The following is a 27,580-nucleotide window of genomic DNA, read 5'->3' as shown; positions in this document are numbered from 1 at the left end:
GTCAACCTTGAACGACCCTTGTATTCACAAGATTAGATATACTAATACGAAGAAAGAAATGCAGAGTTAAATTTCAAATGCATGTGTATAAAGTAATTCTAAAAGTACAGAGCTATATCTGAGTATTTAACTTCTTTTTTGCAGATAACATTTACAATATTGAGGCGACAGAATAATTAGGAACTGTAGCTCCAAGAAAACAAAGGGCGTAGTGTATTGGTTAGAGTTCTTGAAAGCATTGCGGTCCCACGTTCGATCCTCCATACTAGATGTTCCTTAAAAAAGAATCCCTTCCATTAAACAAGAGCATGGTAACATTATTTGTAATAGCAGTATATAGTGGCTACATTGTTCTTCATATGAAATTTATATAAAAAAATAAACAAATAAATGAATTGACACACGTTCAACGGGATATTTTTATATATAAGATCGTGAATTATGATACTCTAACGATAATTGTGTACTGTTTGAAAGACATTGACAAATATTAATGAAATAACTATTTATATGTGTGGCAATTCAGGACATGCTAATTTTACCCCTTTTCCCACTTGAGTTCAATGCAAGGATACCTCCGCAGATATCGAATGAAAAGTTCTCACCATGTGCAATTCTCCATTAAATGTTTTCGCCGAGTCGTACTACTTTCGTTTTCTTTGTTAAAAACAATACTTGTTTGCACGTTACATACAGGAGAGTTACATCTACATTTCACATTGGTCAGCTCCTTCTACCTGGCTTAAAGAGCGAAAGCTTGTAGGGTAGTGGCCACCGTTCAGGATTGTCAATCTGATGGTCGTAGGTTCAAACCTTTTCAATGACAGAAAATTTTCGTAAGTTTTAGACCCATCCCATTGTGTTCATTGTCCACGCCGTGTGAAATGGAATGATTCAGTTTGGAATTAACGATGGGGCGAGGGGAAATATTGAATTACAAAATCTCCATTTCAACGAACCGAGAAGTTGATAAAAATTGAATAATTCTTATAAATACTAAAAATTACGTTCATTTTTTTAGTGGTGTAATCGCAGGTAAAATCAAAGATCTTACATGGAAGATTTTAATTTGCTCTGAACTCAGCCAAAAGGCATTTCGCACCGATCTAATATATTCTCCAATACATTTCAAAATGTTATTGAATGTTTCATGTCGATACTTTGACCAATGCATCCATTCTTGACGCTCAGACGATATTTTCTGCAACTACCTCTTCTCTCCAGTTCCTTCTCCTTCTTCTCTCCCCTCTTTCTGTTCTGCTTTTATCTCATATCGCCTTCCCTACTTTTCTCCATCCCACTCTTCTCTACTCTTATCTCCTTTCCTGTCTTAGATTTCCGACTCCACTGCACTATTCTCTCTTTTTTCGTTCTTCTCTTTTTCTCTCCTTTACTCTACTCTCCACTTCCCTCTTCTCGTCTCCTCCTCTCCTCTCCTCTCCTCTCCTCTCCTCTCCTCTCCTCTCCTCTCCTCTCCTCTCCTCTCTTTTTCCTCCTCTTTTCTCTGCTTTGTTCTTTTTTCCTCATCTCTCCTCGAATCTTTTTCCATTCTCCTAACTACATCTCCTCTCCTCGTCTATCCTATCTTTCTTCTCCCCTCTACTTTTCCTCTTCTCCTTTCGCTTTCTCTTTCTCCTCTTCTTTGTAACCTTTCGTTTCCACTCACCTCTTTTCCTTACTGTAGACTCATCAGCGATGAAATACTAGAAAACCTATTTTTTTCTTTCAGAAAGAATTTTGTCATTTGCGATTTAATAGTGATATTTTTAATAATTTCATACAATTATACTTGTTTATATTTCTTTCGCGTATTTTATAAATATCTATTGTGCATGTGGCAACCCTGAAATTGAGCCTAACTCTGCACGCAACCCACCAACGGCTTGTGTAAATTGGGTTGCCTAGTTTAAAATGTCGTTGTCCTAAAACTTTTGAGAGACACTGTACAAATGTAAACCACTTGTTATGTATTCTGCAATTTATCTAGTATGGAATGTAATTTTATTATTTTATATTAATACGTATAATTGCGTGGATAAAGTCCCTCATCAACTCCTAAACACCCCGTTACTTCTGATAATATTTCGCAAAGGTTGTAAAATGCCCTCCAAACTTTTTTAACAATTATAACTTTCAAAATAGTTCATTTAGAAGTAAAATAAGCAATAAGCAAACATTCTGAAAAATTAAATTGTTTATTTAAAACTTCTATTATATATATTCCTTTTTTTCCGTGAAATGCACTTCGAAAATTTGGCAAAAAAATACTTATGACTAAATTACAAGCACATACGATAAAAAGCCTGCGTATCATGTTTGTCCCGCTTGGCACGAATGCAAAGTCGGCATTTTACACTAAGGAGCAAATAAAGCTTTTCTCACATATTTTTTTCTGAGTAGAGATCATTATAAAATAAGCCAGCTAATGTTTACAAACATTTCTTCACCTAACGATTTTTTTCATGTGTATTTACCACAGAATACATAATTCATTTCTTTTTCTTCTTTATTTCATTGACGATTTTATTTACGGAAAAGTAATAACCCAAAAAAGGCTTGTGTATTTTTGTTTTGTGGTCCCTTAGACATATGATGTCATTTCAGTTGCATTATCGTCAGACCAACAATCAGAAATACACAGGATGCTTGCACATTATGGACAAGATATTTAGAATTTTCTCGTACTTACTAGTGAATATAGTTTAAGATTTAAATCCTCTGATATCCTCTGAATCCGACTTTAAACAAATGCAAAATAAGCTTTGAAATGATGTAGAACGAAAAACGGATTGTATAATCAATAAAAATTGTAGTGTTGTCTAAATATAGGCTTATATTTTTTTATTACAGTAATAAGTTCTACAATCGATTACCAATCGTGTCGTTCATAAAGATTGTAGTGCTGCCTTTATACATATCTCTCATCGTAGTAATGTGTGCCACCAGCTATTGAGCTATAAACATTTTTAATCCATATAATAGTAATGGTACTCTACCAAAAGTAGTAAATATAATTATTTCACAAAAAATAATCAATAAATAAACAACAGCCTATTTGCAGTTTGCACTCATGCCGCATTTAATTTTGTAGTTACTATTTCGAATACAATATTTTATTATATTACATAATATTGTTGTGTTTCGTTTACAGATGTGCAGTGATGTGCCGTAGACTATAAGTTTACGTCTACATGCGTTGTCTACACGTAATCTACGCGTAGATTACATTGGGTTGTAGTTTACATAGACTACGTAGACAATCTAAAGTGCATTAAAATTAATTTTCAAGGCTTTTATGAAAAGAAAGTGACATTTTCAACTATATTGGTTCCTAACGAACTGAAAAAAATCCTATTTACAACAAAATTTCTTTTCTCTTCTATTATCAACTATAGAAGAAGATAAATAGTATGCAAAAGAAACAACAGATGGCAGTCGTGAGGCAAAATTAGTATTTTTCCAATAAAACACTAGAATATTTCCTATCTTAGGTTTTTTCCTAGGTGAGAAATTGTTTGAATTTGGAAGAAAGACTATGAAAAGTTCTCCTCACACATCAGCAACTGATACGCAGTATAATTTTCTTTTAATTCCACTGCGCCCTTTACTAAGTTATCACCTTTCGCCATGTTGTTTACATAGATTACGTCATTTACGTGTATAAAATTGTCTACGTGTAGAATGTAAACTATCGTTGTTTACGCGTAGACGCACATCACTGGATGGGACCTTTAATCGGAAAACTTTTGACTCATGTTTAGTTTCCGTTTAAAACTGCACATCTACAAGCAAAACACACCAATATTATGTAACATTATAAAACATTGTATTCGAAATAACTACAAAATTACATTGCAGCAAGCAATGATAGTTGATGGCACACGATACTATGATGAGATATATGTATAAAGGTAGCACTACAATCTTTATTAACAAAACGATTGGTTGGTAATCGGTAGTATAATTTATTACTACAGTAAGAAACATAAGCCTACATAACAACACAATTCTTATTTAAAGATAAATGTTTAAACTATATTCTTGAATGAAAATATCAGCACATATTTTGTTTCTGTCTTTCGACATGTTATTATACAAGTAGTTGGAATATCATATGCGGGAACATAAATAACCTCTATTTTGTTGATTATTCCATTGAACTATTGGAACCCAAAATTAAGTGTACAAGCATCCTGCATTATTATACTTGAAATGTTCTGAAGAGCAAAATTAGTTAATCCAAACCTTCACATCAAGTAAGAAATTTACCAATTGTTTACCCAACTGCACTTCTTCTTCCGCTGGTGATATGCTATATGTTCGGGCAAATATTGTTGTTACCTCTGCTTTGTTTTGTCTCTAATAAAGTTTTCATAGTTGTAAATGTATTAAAATGGTAACTTTTCTGCTATAGCGCTTAATCTATCAAATCTTCAACACATATGGTATCTGTAAATGCATTCACAAGTTTTGGAGCCTTCAGGCAAATTTAAGTTCCTCCATTACCTGGTTTTTCGCTTTGACTTCGTTTACATCGCTAAGCGACAGTTCTCGTTCACCAATGCAGTCTTTAATTGTTGTTCAACAATGTGAGCGCACTGTTGATGCACTCTGAGCCACAGATATTGGCAAGTTTTTCCAACTAGTTTCATCGTTCACATCATGATTGTACTGGTTTTTATACTTTAAGTTTCACACACACACGCACGCACGCATATTTGCACAAGACATACAACACCCCGAAACTTATTTTGGCTTACTTTCACTGGGACTTAACAGTACTGGAACTTCAGTAATTCCGTGGCTAAAAATTTGTAAAGTCTATTATTCCACCGCAAGATGGCTCTCCCCACAACTTCCGTCAAGATCATAGTTGAGTGTCCGCGAGATTGGGTGACAGCTCCCCGATGTCCGCGACATCAGGGATCAGGTCTCAGGTCCCGTTCGTGAGCGTCTGCTGCCCGTTAACTTTCACGGTCGTGTGGTTCAGCTCCGGGTCTTTCGTGATCTCGTCGATGGTTGCTATAGAAACTTTCTTTTTCTCCTTCCGGTCCTTGAATCGCAGGTCGCCGTTCTCGTCAAGCACCGCCGGGTTCTCGAAGATGGCTTCCTGCTCCGCCCTGTCTTCCTCGTGGGTGTAGTAGTGAGCGGCGTGGCGGTTGTAGATGATGGCGATGATGATGACGGTGATGAGTAAGAGAACGGCGATCGCGCAGGCAACGATGATGCCCAGCTGAGAGTCGTCCGGGAGGATGTTTGGTGCGGCGCTCTCCTCCCCGCACCATCCTAAGTGTCCTGGATTCAGCGTCATCAAGCGGCGACCGTTCAGGAGGTACGGGGTGGTGCATCGTAGGCAGCTGCTGCTGAGGGGCCTCTCGCAAGATTTCTTGAAGAGCGAGCTTCGATTCAGCCATTTCAGCATCGGGATTATATGGCACAGATCACACGACCAAGGGTTTCCCTCCAAGTGGATTATCTTCAGGTTGCTCATCTGATCAAACTTGGCCAGCAGCCGCTCGTCTAACCCGCGGAAGATATTATTAGACAAGTCCAGCTCGTGAAGCCGAGGCAGTGGAGACAATATCTGTGCCGGGAAGTGGGTGAAGAGATTACTGGAGAGATTCAGGAATCTCAGGTGCTCGTGGAAGACGAAGATCCCAAGAGGAAGCTCGGCAAGGTTCATATCCGGAAGCTCCAGTTCCCTCAGCTTCAGCAAACCGTGGAGGACATACTTCACATCTCCAATCGGGAGAGAGTTCCCGCCAAGATTCAACCGGCGCAGGGAATCCGCCAATGGCGTGAAGGTCTCAGTCTCCAACCTGTCGAGCTTATTGTACGACAAGTCCAGGTGCTTCACGGTGAAGTTTGCAAACGCCAGGGCGGTGACTTTGGCAATTCTGTTCCTGCTGATCGTGAGGGCATGAAGATTGTGGCCGCTGAAGGTACGATCGAGGATAACCGGAAGCTGGTTACCATCCAGATGAAGATACTGCAAATGCTTCAAGTCCTTGAACTCATCCGAGGCTATGTACTTGAACTGGTTGTCCCTGAGATCCAATATTTCCAGATCAGGCAGGAGCTTGTAGATGAGTGTGTTAAGATTGGAGAGGCCGCAACCTTGACACTTGAAAGTCCTAAGCTCCTGGACATCCTTGAACATCTCCGGATTCAGCTCTCCAATCTCGTTCCCACTCAGATCAAGATACTGCAGCTTACTCAGCTTCAAGAAAAGCCTCGGAGCGAGTTCTGTGATCTTGTTCCTGGCCAGCGTGAGCACTCTAAGCTCCTGCAGGTGCCTGAACGCCCCGCTAGGAATAGACTCGATGTTGTTGTCGTCGAGATGCAGTTCCAGAAGGTTGCCAAGGCCACGGAAATTATAGTCATGCGCTTGAGAGATATTGTTTTGAGTAAGATTGAGAACACGTAAGGTGATAACTCCCCAAAAGGAGTGCCGACCGATTGCAGGTATATTCGACTCGACGATATGTATCTCCTCCAGGCGGTTGAAGTCCGTGAAGATAGGACCTATTGTGAGGTCGTTGGAATTATCCGAGGGTGCCGTAATCATGAGAACCTCGGTGTCCTTGTCCATGGAGCGGACGGGTATTGTGCCGACCATCCCGCCGCGGTTGCAGAGGACCTGGTTTCTTCCGCGTATGTCCAGCTCGCAGCTACAGTTGATGGGACACGAAGCGCAGGCTCCCTGGCACCACATCACCGCAGCTGTTGCTACAACCAGCAAAGACATCTGGTACCACTGTGATGACATCATAGAAAAGATTCCTGAAACGATACAATAGACGAAAGAACACTTAGTAATACAGAAACTAAGGATATATCACACTATATGAACGATAATAGAAAGCATTTCAAATATCGTGGAATATTAAATGTGGATTGCTTATAATATACAAATTGTAAGATATTAACATCGAGTTTTCTGCATTGTGAAGCTTCATACATTGAAACATATTTCAATACTTTTCATAGTTTTCTTCCACACAGGAAATTATGAGAATTAATTAATTGTTCAATGTAGAAACAATGTTTTTCCATGAGACTGATTTTGGGAAAGAATACGATACAGGATATTATTGAAGGGTACGAAGGGTAGTAGTTCAAAGTTTTGTGGCAGGTACCATATTAATATTGGGTTTGCAACCCAAGTAGAACATATGCTGAACTATTGCATGGGTTTCGGAATAACTGCAGAATGTTTAATGAATGTCTCTTTGACAGACATGTGGACATCGAAGAGATATCTATTGGATGTCTAATGGATATTCCTGGATATCCGTTCGATATCAATAGCTATTGAATATCTGAGGAATTAGGTGATTTCAGACTCGTGTGTGCTGAATGGGATTCTTCAGATTGTGATATTTATTAAAACTCTTCATCTATAATACTATGAAAATAGTAATTCTAGCCCTGTGAGCATTAAACGTTCACAAGTTGCTTACAGTTAATTATAAAGTGTTATAAGTTTATAAGGTACTAAAGTTTTCAAAACAGAAAAAGGAGCTAGAACATTTTGTACGAAATGTGTTTAATAGATTCTTGCAGACAACTAAAGCCTAACATAGTAAATTCTGTAGATCTTTCTGGTAACTTTTTTAAAAAATATTTTGATTGTAATGCAATCCTACACTGCAAGCAGACAAAGTATTAATTAGTAGTTGGAATATTTACAATTTACATTTTGGCGAAAATTGCGTAAAAAGTCCGTAACTTTCAGAATAATTCGATTCCTGCTAATGTTAAACTTTTTTTCACCAGGTAGCGTTTGTAAGTAATAAATAATTTAAAAAATATGTAAAGAGTTAGGTTTTCGAAGCTCAATAGCTAGGTAGAACATTTTAAGTAATGTACAAAAAGGGACCATTGGTGACACCTTTTGGTAGTTTTATAATTGCAAGTAGATTTTGTAGGATATAGTTTAAACACCAGCACAATTTTTCTTATTTGATGCACACTTTGTAAAAGGTAAAATGTCAGTAGTTCATACACGAGTAAAGGCAGATGCGCTCGAAGCAAGCTCCTATATATATGTATGTAGGTCTGGTGCGGGGCACACCAAATTTGCAACAAAGGCCAAAACTAAATACTAAGAGCTCTAAATTTGACCCTTCTAACCTAAGAATTCCTAAACTACAATTCTGCTTAGGTTTAATGAGTGTTTGTTTAATCGAGTTACCTTTTGGTTAATATTAGTATTCCAATCCAAAGTTTCTCTCGTGGTTTCGTCATTTGTACCATTCGTGTTAAATTAACGTTCTGAATGAAGAAGTGTGAAATGGAAGGTTAAAACAGAAGCGAACGAAATACAAATACTGGTCGCACCCTGGCCAAATTTTTCGGTTTGGCGCTTTCCAAATTGCGTTCCAGTCCCTCCGGCGTAGCGTGTTGCCCCCTTGCGGCGAAACTAGGTACTCCTGATGGCCCCACGTTGGGCGCCACTTGACGGTATCCATTACCGCGACCCCGCGGAGGGAAGAGACAGGCTTCTCGCATCAGAGGAGGTGGAGACAGCGCGTCGAATGGCACCCCTGGGTTTTCCTCGCTCCTCCGCTCAAAGCTTCGTCCGGGGATTTACATACCCAATGGGATATAAAGGCTGCCAACTGCGATTTCGCCAACATTTAAGGGCGAGTTTGGGGGTAATGGGTATATGCGACATTGGAGATTTTTCTTGCGTGTCTTCGTATTCCCATTGGAAAATGTTAATGTTGCCGCAGTAACGTGGAGGTAAATGGAAGGTTTGTCATGACCTTATAAGGCAGTATATGGCTATGAAGCCTCAGCTGATATATGATCATCGTGCTACCTATACACGCCTAAAAGTAAATTCATCATATTCATTTTATGTAGGGATGTGCCGAAGCCGATTACAGATGTATGAAAATCGGCAGAAATTGATATATCGGCATCGGTATCGGAATCGGCAAATATCCGATATTTAAACCGTTACAGATTATACCATGTTTATACCTTATAATAAGTTTTATATTCTAGTTTTGTAAGATTTATTGAAAATTTGGTTATGATTCGTCATTATTGTAGAGTTTTTGTAATAAAATTATTGCAAACTCTCATTCAGAGGATCAACCTAACTATAAATCGGAAATAAAACAGTACATTGCTGTTGTATAGGAAATTCAAAAATGATTATTCAAACCTGAAGCAAGTGCTGAGTAAATACTTGGGCATCAGAATACTTGCATCAGTATTCAGTGATTGAGTGTTCAGTGTTGCTGAACAGATTTGCGATAAGAGAAGGAGTAGTTACTTCCTGAAGTGCTTCCAAATCTCGTATTTCTGAAGTTGAATCTGGCAGAACAGGAATTCATTTTGCATTTCAAAGAACTGCTTGTGTACTAATGTTTAATCTCTTGAGAATCCATGTTCTTCTTAAAGGTTCATTTTGTAGATGCAAATTGTACATTCGCATCTCTTGAGAATATATATGTATATACATATGATATGCAATAGAAATGTACATAGCAAATTTATTTTTTTGTCATGCTGAAAGTAACATCCCATTTCTGTTTAATAATCTTATTTATCGGAATCGGTTAAATATCGGCAACGGTATCGGTTCCAAAATTTATCAGTGAGTACATCGGCATCGGTAAATTTTCAGCTTCGTCACATCCCTAATTTTATGCATTATAAAATGCATCAATTGTCAGTTTTCTGCACCGTTATTGTGACTAACTCTCATTTTCTCCAAAAAAGATTCGACGTTCGAGCCCAGTTCATGGTCCAAATGCTCTTTTGTAATTATCTCTTTGTCAATTTTGTTCCGATCATCATTCATCCTCATCGTTACGATCATCCCAAAGAGTTAGAAAAGAGACGTGAAGTAAGAAAAATGAAAGGATTTGTACAAGCATCAAGGTGTTCCATTCAATGCCTTGGATCGTTTACTGCATTAAACACAAATCCCGTTCATGCATTACAAGGATTTCTGTTCACTGTATGTGGACAATTCAATGACTTTTCACGGTTGATATAGTTCACCCCCCCCTCTTTTGGCCCAGTATTTCTGAAAAAAAGAACGTCAAGGTAGGAAAATATAGCAAAATGAGATCTGACTACCAGGAAAGGTGTAGAAAACCCCTCCCTTTCGAAAATTCTGGGTACGCCGCTGGTTATTCCGTTCTTCTTTTTCCATTATTTTCTCAAGTAAATATATTTCACATCTACTTCAATGTTTTAGGAGAAGTGTTAGCTAAGTCGTAAGGGCGTCTGACTACCATGCGAGAGACCCAGGTTCGATTCCCGGAGGGGGAGAACCGGGATTTTTTAAACTTGTTCAAGTGTCTCCGGCGCCCACCCAGCTTCGTATAAAGTGGGTAACTGTAGGAAACTCTGGGACTACAGGCAGCCAGGGGTGTACTGCTGATCACATCACCACCTCCTTCGGCCGTGATCAAGAAAGTGTGGGGCCCTAAGTCCACACTCCCCTATACGCCTTCATGGCGTGGTGCAAAGCACAGGGGAGCACTTTACTTTTCTACAATGTTTGGTACGCTATATACATTGTAAATTATATTCAGATGCTGTCGAACACAAAAGGCTATTTTATAGCAGTTCCTCTAAAAGTTTGTTATATGAAGATAAAGTAATTCCGTACTATACTGAAGAGTAACTTCATAAGAAACTTTTGTATTCATAATATGATATGAAAAACTCAATATGCTGACCAAGGCAGAAATTTATTTTATTATAAAACATAAACTAAACGTAACGTTTAGAGGCTGAAAGACAGGTTGAAACAACATAGGGATGATGAACGACTTAAGGGAGAGAGAAATGCGATATTTAAACACACGAGAGAAACAGGACATGACATAAAGTGGGATGAGGCTAAGCAGATAGGAAGGGAGAAGAGAATACTAGTGAGAAAATGGAAGGAGGCCAAGGAAATAGAGAAGGAAGGTGAAGAAGACACAATGAACTGGAATGTGGGACTGAAGTTAATCAAATAATGGAAGAAGGTGTTAGAAATAGTGGAAAGGACAAAAGAGAAAGAGGAGAGAAGAAGGAAGAAGAATGAAGGGAATAGAGCGCGTGAGATAAGGAGTCCAACCACATTCTCTTTCAGGTGAAAGTACAGTTGACAAGGGAAAGCCACCTGCGAGAATGTAATAGTCTGGAGGGCAGTAATTTTTGTGTATATATATCGTCCTGTTTTTGTATCTTGTTACATTTGCACTTGGTGCAGAGTCTGAAGACCTTGCAAGAAGGTTGAAACGTTACGTTCAGTTTATGTTTTATAATAAAATAAATTTCTGCCTTGGTCACCATATTGAGTTTTTCATATCATGGAAACAAGGCTTAATGGTGTTATCATCACAATATGATACATCAAATTAAAACACTAGTAATATTTAAAATGTGATAATACAAGTTTTGATATATTCATTACTTGAACACTTTATACGTTTGATTCTGAAGATATGATGAGTGTAAGAAATAAGTAAAGATGGCGCTAACTCTTCAGCAAAATAATAAAGACAATACAACATATAAGAAAACAATATCGTACCACATTCTTAGAAATCAAAATACAAGAAATCTCAGTGGAATATAAAATTTTGATAACCTGTCGCAAATATAATCCGAAAGAAAGTTAAGTGGAAGATAAACAACGATGTAGGAAGTTTTGTTTTGAAGAATTAAGATATTTCAAGTCAACACAAGACAAGTTACTCGAATACGTTGTAGCAGTATTTCCTCTTGGAAGTAGAGTAATCTAAAATGCACTGTTTTAGACGCATATGTAGTTATTTGTATAACAATTATGCATTTAGCCTTGCGAACACGGAATCGAACGGAGAGCAAGACAAGACAAGTAACAAAAAAGAACATTACAGTGGGCTGTAGCCACAATGGTAAATATTAGAGTACCACAAATATTCCATGAAAATGTTATGATACGCAGACAGCAGGGCTGTAGTGGAAGGTATACGGGCGGTATATGTTATGAAGAATATACATAGCCTACTGACAATTTAGAAGAGCATTATCAACAAGAAACTAAAATGCAAAAACATGCTTTACTTTATTTTATAAAATTCTATTGTAGCCTTTATGTTTAAATGCATTCATTAAAAGAAGCATTCCATATTCTTCTTATTTTAAAAACGCCTTCTTTTCTATATTAATATGCCACTTTTATGTCAATTATGAGAATATCTCTTACCATCAGGTTCCCAATCAAGAGTCCTGTAAACTGTTCTTTCCTCTCCCATTTTTGTAGAAGTTAAATTATTTAATCCATTGTTTAATTGAAGCATAATGTCAAGTTGATGGAAACATGGTCTCAACTTAACGTTTCACGAAACGCTCTGCAAGTATTGGGACTGCAGAACTGTTAGACAGAATAGTTGACTTGCAGAATTAAACTCATAACCCAATGAGACCTTGTGAACGGCTTATATTTTCCTTTTTTTTAGCACTCATTTTTACATTGCTGTTGATTCGATTTTTTTTAAAACGAAAGCAAAGTCAAATGGAGGGAGTACGACCCCCCTGTGCCCCCCACTTTTCGCTTCTTTTGCCACCGCACTATGTTAAACCAAGGGGAATTAAAACTGCCTTTGTCCCCCAAGTTTTGGCACCATGCTCCCCCCCAGTTTTCGAACCCAATCGCCGCCACTGTCCCTACCTCCATGGGCACGCCACTGACGAAACCACCATTCTCAAAGCGCTAAGATCGAGGCAAATTTACACTGAACCAACAAAATTCTCGGATATAATTTCGTGCATCCAGAAAACATATGCCACGACCCCATTCGAAAGGAGAAATTATAACGTTATTACAGACCGCGGGAGGAGAGCTGGTTCCAGTCGACTAAAGGGACGTCTTCAAGTGTTGAAGAGCATTGTTTAATAACGAGCCCGGGGAGTTATTTCGGGCCACAGTGTCTTGATTTACGGCGAACCCCGAGAAAAAAAAAACGACGGAGAAAGCAAAAGAGCCATCTTTCTGCGGAGGACCCCGACTAACCTCGGAAACAAAAGACATACGCTTGAAAGTCACGAACCGCACACATCACTCTGATTTATCGTCGAATGGTATCGGGGAAGCGGACAATATGGGGGTATCTGATGTGGATCGCTCAATCTCTGTTCTTTTGTCTTCTCTCCCCCCTTCCCCTCCATTGTGTCCCACGGCCAAGTGGTTCCTGTGATGAAAGCGATCATAAAGTGTTCGCCCTGCTGTAAAGGGGTAAATCACCATCGGAAACAAAGAACAAGGAGGGGATAAATATTATAGTGAGAAGCAGTCAGATAGATAACCTAGAAACATAATCTTTAACTTCCCAATCAGATATCTTCTTTCTTGTATAAAAATGGATGTGTGTGGGTGTATGTGTGTGTGTGTTTGTTCCGGCATAACTCTCGAACGCCTGGAGCGATTTCAACCAAACTTGGTACACGTATCACTTGCAATCTCGAAAGAAATACTGTGGGGGTAAGACACCCCTGGCACCCCTATGGGAGGGGGGACGTAAAAATACTAAAAAACGAACGATATTAGTGTGAAATCCATAGTTTTCTGGGTCGCTAAGATGAATAGTGACACTCCCAATGCCGTTCAACTCCAAGACACCCCTGGAACCCCTAGGGATGGAGGTGGGAAATGGTGACATGTAAAACGACCGATATTAGTGTGGAATCCATAGTTTTCGGGGTCGCTGAGATGAATAGTGACACTCCCTATGCCATTCAACTCCAAGACACCCCTGGCACACCTAGAGGTGAGGGTGGGAAGGGGGGACATGTAAAAATAATGGAAAACGACCGACATTAGTGTGGAATCCATAGTTTTCGAGGTCGCTAAGATGAATAGTGACACTCCCAATGCCATTCAACTAAAAGACACCCCTGGCACACCTAGGGGTGGGGGTGGGAAGGGGTGACATGTAAAACGACCGATATTAATGTGGAATCCATAGTTTTCGGGGCCGCTGAGATGAATAGTGACACTCCCAATGCCGTTCAACTTCAAGTTCATTTTACACTTTAGTTAGATTCATTATATTCCTGTCTAATAGAAGATTGGGATAAATAAACACCCGGGCAACGCCGGGCAATCAGCTAGTTTATATTAATATTATGCGTTTAGGTTAGAGAAAGCGGAAAGAGGCAGCAGAAAATGAAGATTAGTCACGAGATAGATAAAACAAGTCAGAAGAGAGAAAGATAAATGGAATAGAGAAGAAAAAGATAGGAAAAGGGATTGATTGATTGAATTAGGTTATTTAACGTCGCTTTTCTGTCACTTTGGGCTAATCGCGACGATGAGGACGTGTGATGATATGGTGAAATTGATGGACACTCACAAAGAACGCTCATGGGGATTCGAACCCTGATCCCCCGGCATCGCAACGCGCTGTGCTAGTCACTCTCCGCGGAGGTCGGCTGATTTTAGCTAGTGTAAAGCTTAACGCCCACTGAGACAGAGAAACGCGACAACAGAATGCAACAGAAGTTCTGTTGTCTGCTTCTATTGAAATCAAATGATGTGACGCCCACTATAGGGAAGCGCGCGGAACCGAAGCGGGAATTTCCGTGCCAGAAGCCTGCAGGTTATCTATCGCCCATTGAGACGCCGGAAATGGTCTGTTGACACGTCTCGGTGTGCGTCAATTAGAGCCGGAAAGATAATTGAAGACAGATAAATGCAACTATTTGTTTAGGCAATCTGAAGTTAGTGTCTGAAGTAAATTTTGAGCTACAAATGAGAAAAGTTAGCATGTATGGAAAGCTGCTATCCAACAAGCGCATGTCTCGGCTGTTTCAATGGGACATCAGCAGCTTACGCCAGAACATGTAATGGAGGCATTGCTAAAATCTGGAGATTCTGTTGTGTTGCAGTTGCTTTCTGCTTGTTCTATATCTCCAGAACTTATTCAATCGACGCTTTCTTAATGCAAAGAGTAGTCTTTAGTTAGAAACGGAATTCTCTTTGCCTGTCTGTCTCATTGTTGTTGTTTCTCACGCTTTCTTCCTGCTTCCTTTCTATCTTTGTTTTTCCGGCCCCCGTGGCAGAGTGGTTAGCACATCGCGCTACGACGCCAGGGGGTTCCGGGTTTGAATCCTTGCCTGAGCATGGATATTTGAGAGTATCCATTCATCAGTTTCGTCATTACTCATTCACATCTTCGCAAATTGGCCAAAAGTGGCACAGAAAGCAAATCAATCAATCTATCTTTGTTTTTGCGTTTCTCTCGCTTTCTTTATCCCTTCCTTTCTATCTATCTTGCCCTATTTATTTATTTCTTACTTTCTTTCACATTTCTTTCCCTTGTCTCTTTATTTCTCCCTCTGTGTAGCTTGTGTGTGTATATATGTGAGAGAGATATACAGGGGTTGGACAAAAATATGGAAACACCACGACATCAGAACGGGTGATATCAACGCAATTTTTCCACTTAAAATCGGACACGGTGCGACATTCTTTTGTTTTGCGCTTTGAGATAGGACCCTGATGGACTGGTAGGAGTCGACAGTTGCGCTGCAGATAGCGTGCAGTGCAGTTGATACTGAATCATGTCCGAGCTGACAGTGTTTCAAAAAGGACGAATTGTTGGTGCCAGCCTTGCAGGCGCCTCTGTTACCAAAGTAGCCATGTTATTTGGCGTAATTTCCAAGATCATGATGACATAATAGTGTGTCCGGAAAGACATCATCAGATAAACACCTGCGTGGACGAAAATGTACACTGAGTGACAGGGACAGACGGACACTGAGAAGGGTTGTGACCATGTTTTGCAGAAGAATGGTGCAAGATCCCATTATCCACCATCCAGGACTTGTACGGCCATTCCTCGGAGACTGCAGGCCGTTTTGGTAGCTAAAGGCGGTCCTGCATGTTATTAGCTACAGCATTCCAGCTTTTCTTCGCAGGTGTTTCCATATTTTTGTCCAACACCTGTATATTCTTGCTCCATTACAAATGATTCTAAAGAATCCTGACGGAGGCTATTTGTATAAGTATGAAGAACCCACCATCGCGACGATTCTCAACCATTTCGTGATTCCGAGCCGTAAAAGACTCAAGCTGGTGTTTAATATTTTCAGTTTTCCGTATCAAAGCTCCGCCTGTAAACGGCTGTAAAACACCCACAGTTGGAAGAACCGAGATCCGCATCACAGTCGATTTGGGCCAAAAAAAAAAAAAAAAATGAAAATTCGGAGCGCGTCCAGCTAACACCTACCGGAAATGAAGCGGTAAAGCTTATTAAGGAAATTGGCCAGGGCGGAGGGCGGTGCCGGCGCTCCTGTCTCCACATCAATAGCAACAAACAAATGACTGCGAGAATGCGGAAATTGCAGTTTTCTCTCCTTTTATTCTAAGCTCGTGTTTCTCACCCTCCCTACCACGTCCCTTTAACCCTGTCTTTTTTTTATGTCACACACACACATAAACATGAATTGTTTGCCCTGCTTTTGTGACCTCTCTTTTCCAAAGCCATTAGGGCTGCTACCGGGGGGAGGGGGGTAGATTTTGTTGATTAGAATGTAGGTGTTGAGTACAATTGTGCATTGCAGTGATGGTGTGAGTATAAAAGCGAAAAAGCTTGTGAAGATTCATGGAAAGTTATAGCTTGTGTACATGGGGAAGTTTCACCACCACCAACACCTATTTTTTTGTGGAAATTGCTTACGTATTATTAATTTCTTTCTTTTGGTTGTATTCTTTTTCCTTTTTCTATATTTCTTTCTCTAGATTTTCATCCTCCTTCCTACGTCTTACGATCTACTTCCTCTTGTTTACTCTTGCTTTTGTAGTATTTTTCACTACTTTTTCTTTTTATAACTCATTTAATCCTTTATTGTATTCCCTCTCGAGCTTTTATTTCTCCTTCTCTTTTATATTATTACACTCTTTCATTAATTCTCTTTCTCTCTCTCTCTCTCTCTCTCTCTCTCTCTCTCTCTCTCTCTCTCTCTCTCTCTCTCTCTCTCTCTCTCGCTTATCATATTTCTCTGTCTTTCTGGAGATGTAGAGGGTGATTATTTGTTAGACACCCAAATGTTAACCCCTCTTCCAAATAATACACCCTGGACTGCATGTCATTTAATGACATTTTGTATTTGTGGTTTTAAAGCTTTGGTTTCAGTATACCCATTCACAATATATGCCCCACAATTGATAGATAACAAAATATGTATCATAGTTTCTTCGTCCAATCTCAACCCTGCAAACAATCTTTCTATCAAATGCATTCAGCATTATTTGTACACTATGATTTAAGTTCAACCCCAAAATTTTGGGTTTCTACTTATCTTAACGGTGTATATATACAGATAAATATACGTTACATTTCTGTATTTAGGCAATCTTGTCGGGCTTCTTCATGTATTATTACGTTCTTTCTTTCTGGGAACGTACGCTGCAGCGACACATATTTTTCATAAATGTATGTATCACACACAGAAACGTAGAATAAAATAATTTTTATTATTAACTTTGATACATTCGTAGATTTTCAGTTCGTCTTACTGTTGGTGCAAGGATTCTCTTTTCCTAGAAAAAGGCACTGGATTGTTGATACGAGACTTGCGGTGACAAACGTTCTGTCATTCAATTCTCTTCGTTTACCGTAATATAGAGCTTTCCAATAAGAACGATATGATTTTACAATGAAATAAAATGAAAACTATTTCAGATACAACCAAACTTGTTATATTGAAGCATAGTTTATTATATTGTCTTGAATAACACATAATTTAAGTGTCCACCTCGACTTCGTTCACACGAGCGAATTCGATGAACTCAATTTTCCATGACTTTGTGCAATAACTCGGGGCTAATGTCACGAATGCAGCGTTCGATGTTCAATCTTAATGCATCAAGGGTTCGTGGCCTGTTTGCATAGACTATAATTTCAAATAACCCCACAGAAAGCAATCGAAAGGAGTTAAATCACAACTTCTTGGAGGCCAACTAACAGTCGCATTTCCTGAAATTATCCTTTCACCAAACTGTTCTTGCAATACGTCGATAGAGGCATCAGCAGTGTGACATGTGGCACCGTCTTGTTGTAACCACATATCCTCCAAATCAATTTCATCTAAATTTGGACACAAAAAATCTGTTAACATCAATCGGTACCGCTCACCAGTCCCTGTCACTGCATCTCCTACCTCGTTTTGGAAAAGAAATGGTCCGATTATGCCACCATGCCATAAACCACACCATACAGTGACCTACAGCAGCAATGTTCTCTACTCTTCTTGCAATTCGACCTCTTGTTGGTATTTTCGCATCGTGAAGAGTAAAATTCCTTTCAAATTTTTCAACGATTCGACGAATAGCAAGCACAGAAGTGCGATTATGTGGACGATAGTTTTCGCGAAGTGCACGTTGAGTATTCACAAAAGAATGTCTATTTTCATAAAATTTTTGGATACTAACCAAACGTTATTGAAGAGTTTATTTAGCCATAATGAATTGTCACAGTATACTAAACACAAATGACAACTCGTGACAGTTATAACATTTGAAGCATAGTTGCCCGTTCATTTCAAAATCATATCATTCTTATTGCAAAACCCTTTATAAGATGAATAAAAGCATGGAATCATACTTCTTGCCAAGGAACAATTACTTCTTCTTGTCAACACGCTGCTGGCCCAACATTTCGGAAATTATAAGAACTTCATACATGTAGTCCTTTCAGCATACGTTTCTGCTAAGGGTCTATCTCCTTTACTGACTCTCTCTCTCTCTCTCTCTCTCTTGTTTCTTTCTTTCTCCTTTTGTCTCTCTTTCTTCCTCTGCTTTGCTGTATTCCTATGTTTCTTTTTCTTCCATTGTATCTTTATTTCTCACTTTTATTTCTCTTTCCATGATTGTCTTTGTTTCTGTCTCTATCTATTGTTCTTTTTCCTTTCCCTTTGCTATCTTTCTTTCTCTTCCTTTTCCTCCTTTCTTCTTCTTTCTCCCTTTTTCTTTATTCCTTTTTGTTGTTTCTTTCCGTTGTCCCTTATCCTCTCTTCCTGTTTCTCTCTCGCGCTTGCCTTTGCTTTCTTTTAATTTTTCTTTTCTCTTCATTTCTTCCTATACTTTCAAATTTCTCTCTCTTTCTATCGCTTTTCTCTCTCCCCTAAAAAAATCCGTGTTTTCTCTTTCTTACATTTCCACTAAAATTGTCCATTGTCTTGTAGCGGGAATCCAAAAAAATATAGCCTTACATCAGAGTTTCTATACCTCGGCCCTCCTCCAAATGTTGGGACACTACCCCCTCATAATCATGCGTGAAATTTGATCGTCGCAAGGTAAACGCACGGGGATTGCCTTTTTTTCTCGTTTTCTTTGTAAATTGTGTGAAAACCGATTGATTTCCCGTCAAATCCACGCAGAACTGCTCCGGATTTCTTGAAGGAAACTGTTATTGAAAACGAAATGAAACATTTCCCCTCCGGGAATGACGGAAGGAAATTGCACGTGGAGAGCAGTATCGTAAACAACCCGTGCACCGTCAATAAACGCTCAACCTTTCTGCGTCTCTTTTTTTTCTCATTTCGTATAAAGAAATCGTGAGTTCTAATACTGAGCATTCAAAGCCAAGGGTGTTATTAATGATCGGAAAAATTAAACTTAGAAAGTTGGTGAAAGTATTTTCGTTAAAGAGGAAGGATAGAGACGATTGAAGTAAAGATGGGGCTACAGCCCCTCCTGAAATTTTGCCAAGATTAAAAATTGAAATTGAAAGCAGTAAGAAACTAGTGAAACCCCCCGAGTGATGTATGCAACCCCCTATTAAAATTACCCCCAGATTATCATATTTGTCTTTGAACAACTTATAAGACGACGGTTAAAATGCAAAATATGCCAAACACAGTGTATCCGCTCACACTAGAATCGAGCTATGTAATGCTACCTTTAAAATTCAAGCCCCCTCCGAGCATATGGTTCCAGCTGGTCGGAAATGGATGTACTGAAATTATCTTTACAAATTGTGTAATGCACAATGTAAAGAAAATGTAGGTCTAAGGCCGTCAATTTCCGCTGCCATCCAATATCGTAACAGAATAACCATGACCTTTTCGAAACTAAAAAGAGTTATTACATAGTTAATATTTAGGTTTATATATATATATATATATATATACGAGGTTAAGTCATAAGTCATGGCAACTATTTTTTTCTCGAAAACAGGGGACAACAAGATATACATTTGAAAGTGTATGTTTCGAAACAAGCCACCAAATTGTGTATGTAATCAAAGGTGGGGTAGTAAACACGCACCCAAGTTCAGTCGGTGAGTGGCAGCGTTCGAAAATGGAGGCCATGAAGCAGGAGCAACATTCGTACGTTAAAACAGCAGTTCTCCACGACAGAAATGCACGGGAATGCCATACAGAGCTACGGAAAACACTGGGTGTGCATGGCATGCCCTATCAAACAGTGGCGAGGTGGGTGGAGTGTGTCAACTGCCAAAATAAAACACTGTGGTCCAATGCCATGTGTTCTGCCTCTTCCCTAAAAGAGTCTCCTGTACTTCTCCCGAAAGTACATTCCAGACACTTTCAAACGTATATCTTAGATTTTTCGTGTTGTCACCTGTTCACGAGAAAAAAATAGTTGCCATGACTTATGACTTAACCCTCGTGTATATATATATATATATATATATATATATATATATATATATATACACACACACACACACACACACACACACACACACACACATATGGACACTCGACTGCAGTAATGATATGCAAATTTGAATTTAAAAGGTTTTCTCTCATGACCCAATGTCGTAGTATGGGCCTTTATATACCTGGTGTTTCAGAAATAATTGAGGGGTTACACGGCACGCATCAACACGATAGTCTAGTTCTTGCCACACTCGCATCAACATGGACCTGTCGATAGTGTCTGTCGCTGCGATGATACGCTCCCTTAAGGCTGCGATATCAGGCGGCATCGGTGAGGCGAACACCCTGTCCTTGATGAAATCCCACGAAAAGAAGTCACGCGGTGTAAGGTCCGGTGATCTTGGGGACCAAAACATTGCACAATACAATGAGTGATGTGGGCGATTTGAGTGTCGCCTAGCGGCAGGGTTATGAACTTTTAGCTTAACAAAACATACGCGCACAAACTGTTTGCGTTCCTCGGTCGTTCTGTACTGTTTTCATTAACGTACGTTCAATAGTTTACTTGCAATACATTTTTGTAACGCCTCAATTATTTATGAAACACCAGGTATAATATGTATGAGCGCGTATTCGTGTTTAATATTTCAAGGGACTACTGGCGCCATCTTTACTTCTGATTCTAGTCACAGAACAGAGAGATGCGTTCATAACAGGGTGCGAAATCGTTGAAAACTGGGAGGAGGGGAGAAAGTTCTTCATCTACAAATTCCCTCCCCCACAAACATATGTGTAAATAATACGATATACATATTTGTAGTGTTATTATTATTATTAAACGTAAAAATAAATTACTCAATTAAAATATATTATTATTATTATTAATTACATAAAGGAAATTGGTATGTTACTTGTATACATATCAGATATTGCAAAGCAGCTATGTAATTCCTTTACTAACTAAAATTGGTAAACGCTGTAAGTGCCACAATAATACAAACACCGTTTTCCACGTTAAACTGTGAAATGTGCCATGGTTTATAATGTGGTAAACGTGAAATGTGGCTGGTAGCTCTCTAAGTAGTTCAAAGGGCGTGTAAAGAGGTCACTAGTGTGCACGTTCTTACGGGCTGATGTGCGGAACGATGCGATTTCCTAACACTTTCGCTTTTGGCACTTACAACTTTTACCACTTCTACTCCTCAGTTCAAGTGGTTTTATTATGTGTATGTTTGTGCTTTATATTAATATAAATCAATCAGATTTCATAGTTATTATTTTCTTGCATTCTTCTTTTACTTTTATTGTGCATATTGATGTAATTTGTTAATGATCTCTTGAAAGAGAAATCATTCAATACTCACAACTACACTAATTTGTGTGTGTTTTCGATATTATTCTTAGTAAAGTATATTTGAAATTAAAAGTAATTGCTTATCTTTTGTTTGTTATAACTAGGCTCGAAAGTTGAGGAATATGTTCATTGTGGGTTATTGTAGGCCAGAAAAAGGTGGGCTTTATTTGTCCTTTTTTGCCTTTTTCGGTGTTTTTGGCTTAGTGGTGTTTTTTTAGCCTTTTTTACGGTCTTAACGGCTTTTTTTTGCAACTTCACCTTCTTTCGACTACGTTTTTACTGCCCATTCTCAATTCGAATCATCATCAGTTCATCACCTCTTAAACATCCTTTCTGTTGTAAAGAAAAAAAGAAGAGAGAAGGAAGTACATTTGAACGATCCCTGAAACGAGAGAAAAACATTTTTGGACTGAAAGAAGATGCATTTCATTCATATAGTTTTTCGCACTGTGTTCCATACTACCAGAATTTGGTATTTCTTTTATTCATTAAATATGTAATTAAAACTGAAGTTATTAATTAATTTGGATCACATTTATACGTTCTTTTTTCCGTTTTTAGGTTCTTTTTTTGATATTTTTAGGTATTTTTATGTCTTTTTTGGCAATTTATAGGTCTTCAACTTCCGAGTCCTAGTTATAACAGAAACTCCCCCCCCCCGGAAATTTTCGGTGGGGGGATTTTTCGGGTCAAGATTGTTGGTGGGGTGGAAATCCCCCGTCCCCCCAGGATATCGCACCCTGGTTCATAAGAAAGAATACATGCGTCGAATACCTGCCTGGGCGTGAGTGTTCTTGTGTCTCTTCATCGATTTCATTGTGTTATCCTCATCGTTGCGATTTGCCAAAAGTGGAAGAAAAGTGACGTAAAATAACAAAAATAAAAATCCTCTTGCACGAAACGATTGCTGCTTCGTGAAGAAGTTTGTATTTGGGAAATAATTGTTACGAATGGTAGCGTGACTGTTATGTATGAGGGGATAAAAAAAGAAACTTGCATCTATTGCCTCGGATACTCGAGTCTGGAGAGCGGGGGGGGGGGGGCGGGGATTCCCAGTGCAAATTGAGCATCACATTTTCAGAAGAACAGCTTTTTACTCCAACCGCACAAGAAAATTAAAACTGCAAACGAGACTCGTCTTCTACGGTTACCTCCTGCGAAGAAAGAAATGACGCTCTGTGTTTAGGAGACGTGCGAGATGACCGGCCAGCGCAATATCGTTCCTCTTTTGTTTCCGTTTCTGGAAAATGTCTTCCAATCATTTTTAAACTTCTTCTACCGACTTTTTTTTCATCCGTTGGGGTTGCTGCAATGGTGATTCCAGCAACGACATCTAGAGGGCAGCGTTTTAACCGATATTTTGCCGCAGTAACGATCCGGATGACGTGAGCTGGAAGCTAGATCTAAGTTGTTGACGCCGCTGTTAGCAGTTAGTTGCACGGGGTCTCTTGAAAATTAGAACCCACTCTCTTCGCCTCCACTCTGTGTGTCTCCTTCACTGGATCTTTTTTTTACTCTCTCTCTCTCTCTCTCTCTCTCTCTCTCTCTCTCTCTCTTTCACATAGTTTATCTGACTAACTCAATCTCAATAAATGACCCTGTCTTTCTTGTTTCTTTATATCCTCACTTTAATCACACCCTCTCTATGCCTTTCTTTCCCTATCCCCCTCTGTCTCTCTCTCTCTTTCTCTCTCTCTCTCTCTCTCACACACACACACACACCCACACACCCACCCACACACAAACAATCATTCTCTCTCTATCACACACACACACACACACACACACACACACACACACACTCATTCTCTCTCTATCACACACACACACACACACACTCATTCTCTCTCTATCACACACACACACTCTCACTCTCCCTCACACACTGTTTCTTTCACATACTAAGTAGTTTATCTCTCCAACATATTCTCAATACATTTCCCTGTCTTTCTTTTTGTTCCTCCCTCGCTTTAATCACACTCTTTTTGTATGTTTCTATCCCTATTTCTCTCTCTCTCTCTTTCTCTCACTCTCTCTCTTTGCCTTTCTGTTTCCTCTATTAGCCACTAATATTCTTCTCATTCTCTCCTTTTCTCTTTCTTCACACGTTCTGATTTTTTTTTTTTTTTTTTTTGCAAACTCGCGCACTCTCTCTGTCCTTTACTGTAGAGGCTTACGCTCTTGTCCTGTAATTAATGGTTCCCGGGTTCGATTCCCGACGTAAGCACATTTCACAGAAATTCGGATTCCACTTTAAACTATAAGTTCCGTGACAATCGCCACCAATCCTTAGCTGCGCGTGACCCACTGTTCCCTCCCCTGAGGCAATGCTATTAGGCCATACCAGAGTAGAATCCAGCGAAAGTTACAGTCGATTTTGAATCGGCAGCAATTTCTGTCCTTAAAGTTGTATTTCCCGCAGTAGAGGTAAAAGGGTGCTACTTCCACATGAGAAAGTGCTTCTGGAGAAAAGTTTGGGACTTGCTTGTGATAGGTATGAAGAACGAAGAAGTGATGATGATCATCCGCATGTGTGCTGCTTTGGCGTTTCTTCGGCCTGGGGATGTTCCCGACGACTGGGTGAAAATGCATTCCAGAGTGCCTGACAATGAAAAACTTTTTGGATTTTTGGACTATTTCGTGGAGAGATGGATGGAAAACGAAGAAGTTCCAGTCGAGCTCTGGAGTTGTTACAACAGGCGTCATCGAACCACCAACTCTGTCGAGGGATGGCACAATAAAATTAATACCGAATTTGGAAGACAGAATCCTCGAGTCAAGGACCTCATCAACTGTTTACAGAAAGAAGCAGAGCACAGCATGTGCGCTAATAAGGACCCAGTTCAACATGGAAGGTAAACGAAGGAAGATTGCTTACATGACTCTAGATGACAGGCTGGAAAGAACGGTTAAAAAATATGAAGAAAGTGGTGATATTGTCACTTGTTTGAAAACAATTGCTTATCTCCAAAAACTTTGAAGAGTTACTATAAAATCCATGAGCTTAAACGTTGACTTATGAAAGTAAGGAAAATGTAATTAAAGCAAATATTAGTGAAGGAGTTTAATTTGAGCTCAAAGTAAAACTAGCTAGCGGGTGGAGGGGAAGGTCCTGCAGTCAGGGGAGGGAGGAGACAGCGGGTCACGCGCAGCTAATGGACTGGTGGCGATTTAGAGTGCGCGTCAAATCTCCTGCATATGGCCTTGAACGGCTGAAGAGCACCAACGAATCACAGACGTGCGGCGTTGCCTAGTTTCGTGACAAGGTGTTTCGCTCAACCACGCTGTCTCTTTTCCGTGTGAGATTTCGACATGGCACCGCAGCAAATCGCTGCTATTGGCTATCGCCATATGCAGGAAATTTGACGCGTACCCTAGTGGCGTTTGACAGGACACTCTCTGAGCATCGAGCAGACTTAAAACACTCTCATTATACTTCTCATTATTCCTTCTCTTCGTGGGCCTCCCGATGGTTCAGTGGTAGCGTTGTCGCCTTGTAATCAAGGGGTCCCAGGTTCGATACCCGGTGGAGGCACTAGTGGTTCGGATCCCACTTTAAACTGTAGATCCAGTCCCGATTAGCCTTACTGTACATAAAGTGGACTTAAAACTACAAATCAATCAATCAATCCTTCTCTTCTTTTCTGTCTCTCTCTCAACACGTTCTTCTGTATTTTTCCTTACACTCCTCTCTCTCTCTTTCTCTCTCTCTTTCTCTAAGATCTTCTCAGTATTTGTCTAACTCCATTTTCCTCTATATTTGCCAATTTCTTCTTACATCTCGTCCTCCCCTTCCTTCTCCCTCTCTCTCTCCCTTACCTAGATTATTGTCTGTACCTCTCTACCTCAATTTTCTCTGTCGTTGCCGATCTCTCTTTACTTCTCATTCTCCCCTCTCCAAAACGGCGCCTCCAGTGGTGGTAGAATCGCTCAATGTCCAGGTGGCGTGACATGTCCTGTTTTCGACTTTGGTTTTAAGAGAGCTCGTAACCCAGATCTGTTATCACCCTTGTTTATTTCTCGTACCCTCAAGACCTTTTGTTGTTGTGTTGATTTACGTTGTTCTCGCCTCCCTTTTATATCTCCGCAATTTGTTACCTCTCACTTCAACACTGGCTTTTATGACAGTTTCGACAGATTCCGTCCTTTCTCTGATTGTGTGGATACGCTTTACCGCTCTCGTCTGCAAACAAGTAATAACATGGAAGGTGTAAATCTAAGCGCTATGTGCTTCCTACACGCAGGATGGGTGGTAGGTATTTAGCTGAGTAAGGGTCGAATGTTATATCCCATCCGTATATCGCCGTACATGAACAATTTCTATTTAATAACAATTACAATAGCAATGTAGAGTTATAAAAAAAATTACCAATAGAGGGCAGTGCTGCTTCTAAGTATCTAAAGTCTTGAGCAGTGCTGTGAGACCTGTTTTTCCGTCTCTTTTCTTCGTTGTAAAGTCTGAAAGAAGTTTATTAATTTGCGAAATCTATGTAACTGCTCTTTTGTTCGATTTTTGATTTCAGGGTCTCTTTACAGTTCTTGCCTCGTAAACAGTTTCTCTGTGTTTTGTTTTAAAAGAAGCAGTTGCCTATAAAATTCAAAGCAAAAGTTTGTTATTTTGTCCTTGGTACCTTATCTCCAATCCAATCCGTAACAATTTTTTTGCTACAGTTTAAGGTGCGATCCTTGGCAATATACAAAGTGTCTTCACTGGATTAAACCCGGGACATTATCACTATGCAATGTCAGGAACTCATTTTATATATATTCAGATTCTATCCACGCTGGATTTAATGCCAAATGCGTTAATGGTACTTTAATCCGGTCTCTGTGGGGATAGTGGTTAGAGTAATCACGTAACTACAGGTTTCGGGTTCGAATCCTGTTTTAAGTCCTGGTAATTTCTTTGTACTTGTTCCTCTTTTACAATTTATCCATTCATGAAATCGTCGCGGTGTACGTACAATAACAAAGAAAAAGAAGAGCGCAACAAGGGTTGGAGTGGTAAAGGTACATTACAAAGGCAAAGAATGTTTTTGTTCAACAAAAAGAAGAGGTTCGGGCCACCGGTGCGCTTGTAAAGATAGCAACGGTTTCCGTGGTTAACTGTAATTTAGGTAAATAATGCATTCAGTTACCGCAACGGTCAGCGCCAAATTATTACACAAGCAATGAAATTTGTAGTCCTCGACGCCATAACAACTTCGCTACCCCTTACGCTAATGCAAAACGACTTTACGACCACATTCGGTACTCGGGAGAAATGGCGCATTTCGCACCGACTTAACTGCCATCTATGAGCGACAACAGCAACGACATGCTGAGAAAGGGTCCCCTTAATTTATCCACGACGCGACAACGGAAAGGAAGGGGGTTAATATATGACGCACGAGATTACTTCAGAGAATTTATGCGATTAGAGCGAAAGTTTTCTTTTTAGGAAGTGCCGACAGCGCTCATTAGTCGAAAGGAGGATCTCTTCATTTAAAAATCAGTTTCCAGTAAAAGTATCGTTCCGGAAGGATAGGTGGGGGAGGGGAAGTGGAAAACGAGCCCTTAATTTGCGTCATAAGTTTTTACAACTCGGTTTCAACC

The 27,580-nt window shown here is 39.6% G+C and overlaps 1 protein-coding gene across 1 annotated transcript in view; it reads right to left on the bottom strand.

Moving 5' to 3' along the window:
• Positions 1–3,732: 3,732 nt before the first annotated feature.
• LOC146001557 (uncharacterized) overlaps positions 3,733–27,580 on the bottom strand; it is a 497,775-nt gene continuing 473,927 nt past the window's right edge. Inside the window, exon 5 of the mRNA XM_083139030.1 lies at positions 3,733–6,783. Coding sequence (XP_082995156.1) covers positions 4,934–6,772 — 1,839 coding nt within the window. The 5' untranslated portion in view covers positions 6,773–6,783 and the 3' untranslated portion in view covers positions 3,733–4,933. The remainder of the gene's footprint in view (positions 6,784–27,580) is intronic.

The sequence above is a fragment of the Lepisma saccharinum genome, chromosome 17 (assembly GCF_977018435.1).
Source record: "Lepisma saccharinum chromosome 17, izLepSacc3.1, whole genome shotgun sequence".
Classification (NCBI taxonomy): Eukaryota; Metazoa; Arthropoda; class Insecta; order Zygentoma; family Lepismatidae; genus Lepisma; species Lepisma saccharinum.
This window is presented reverse-complemented; position numbering and strand designations above follow the sequence as displayed.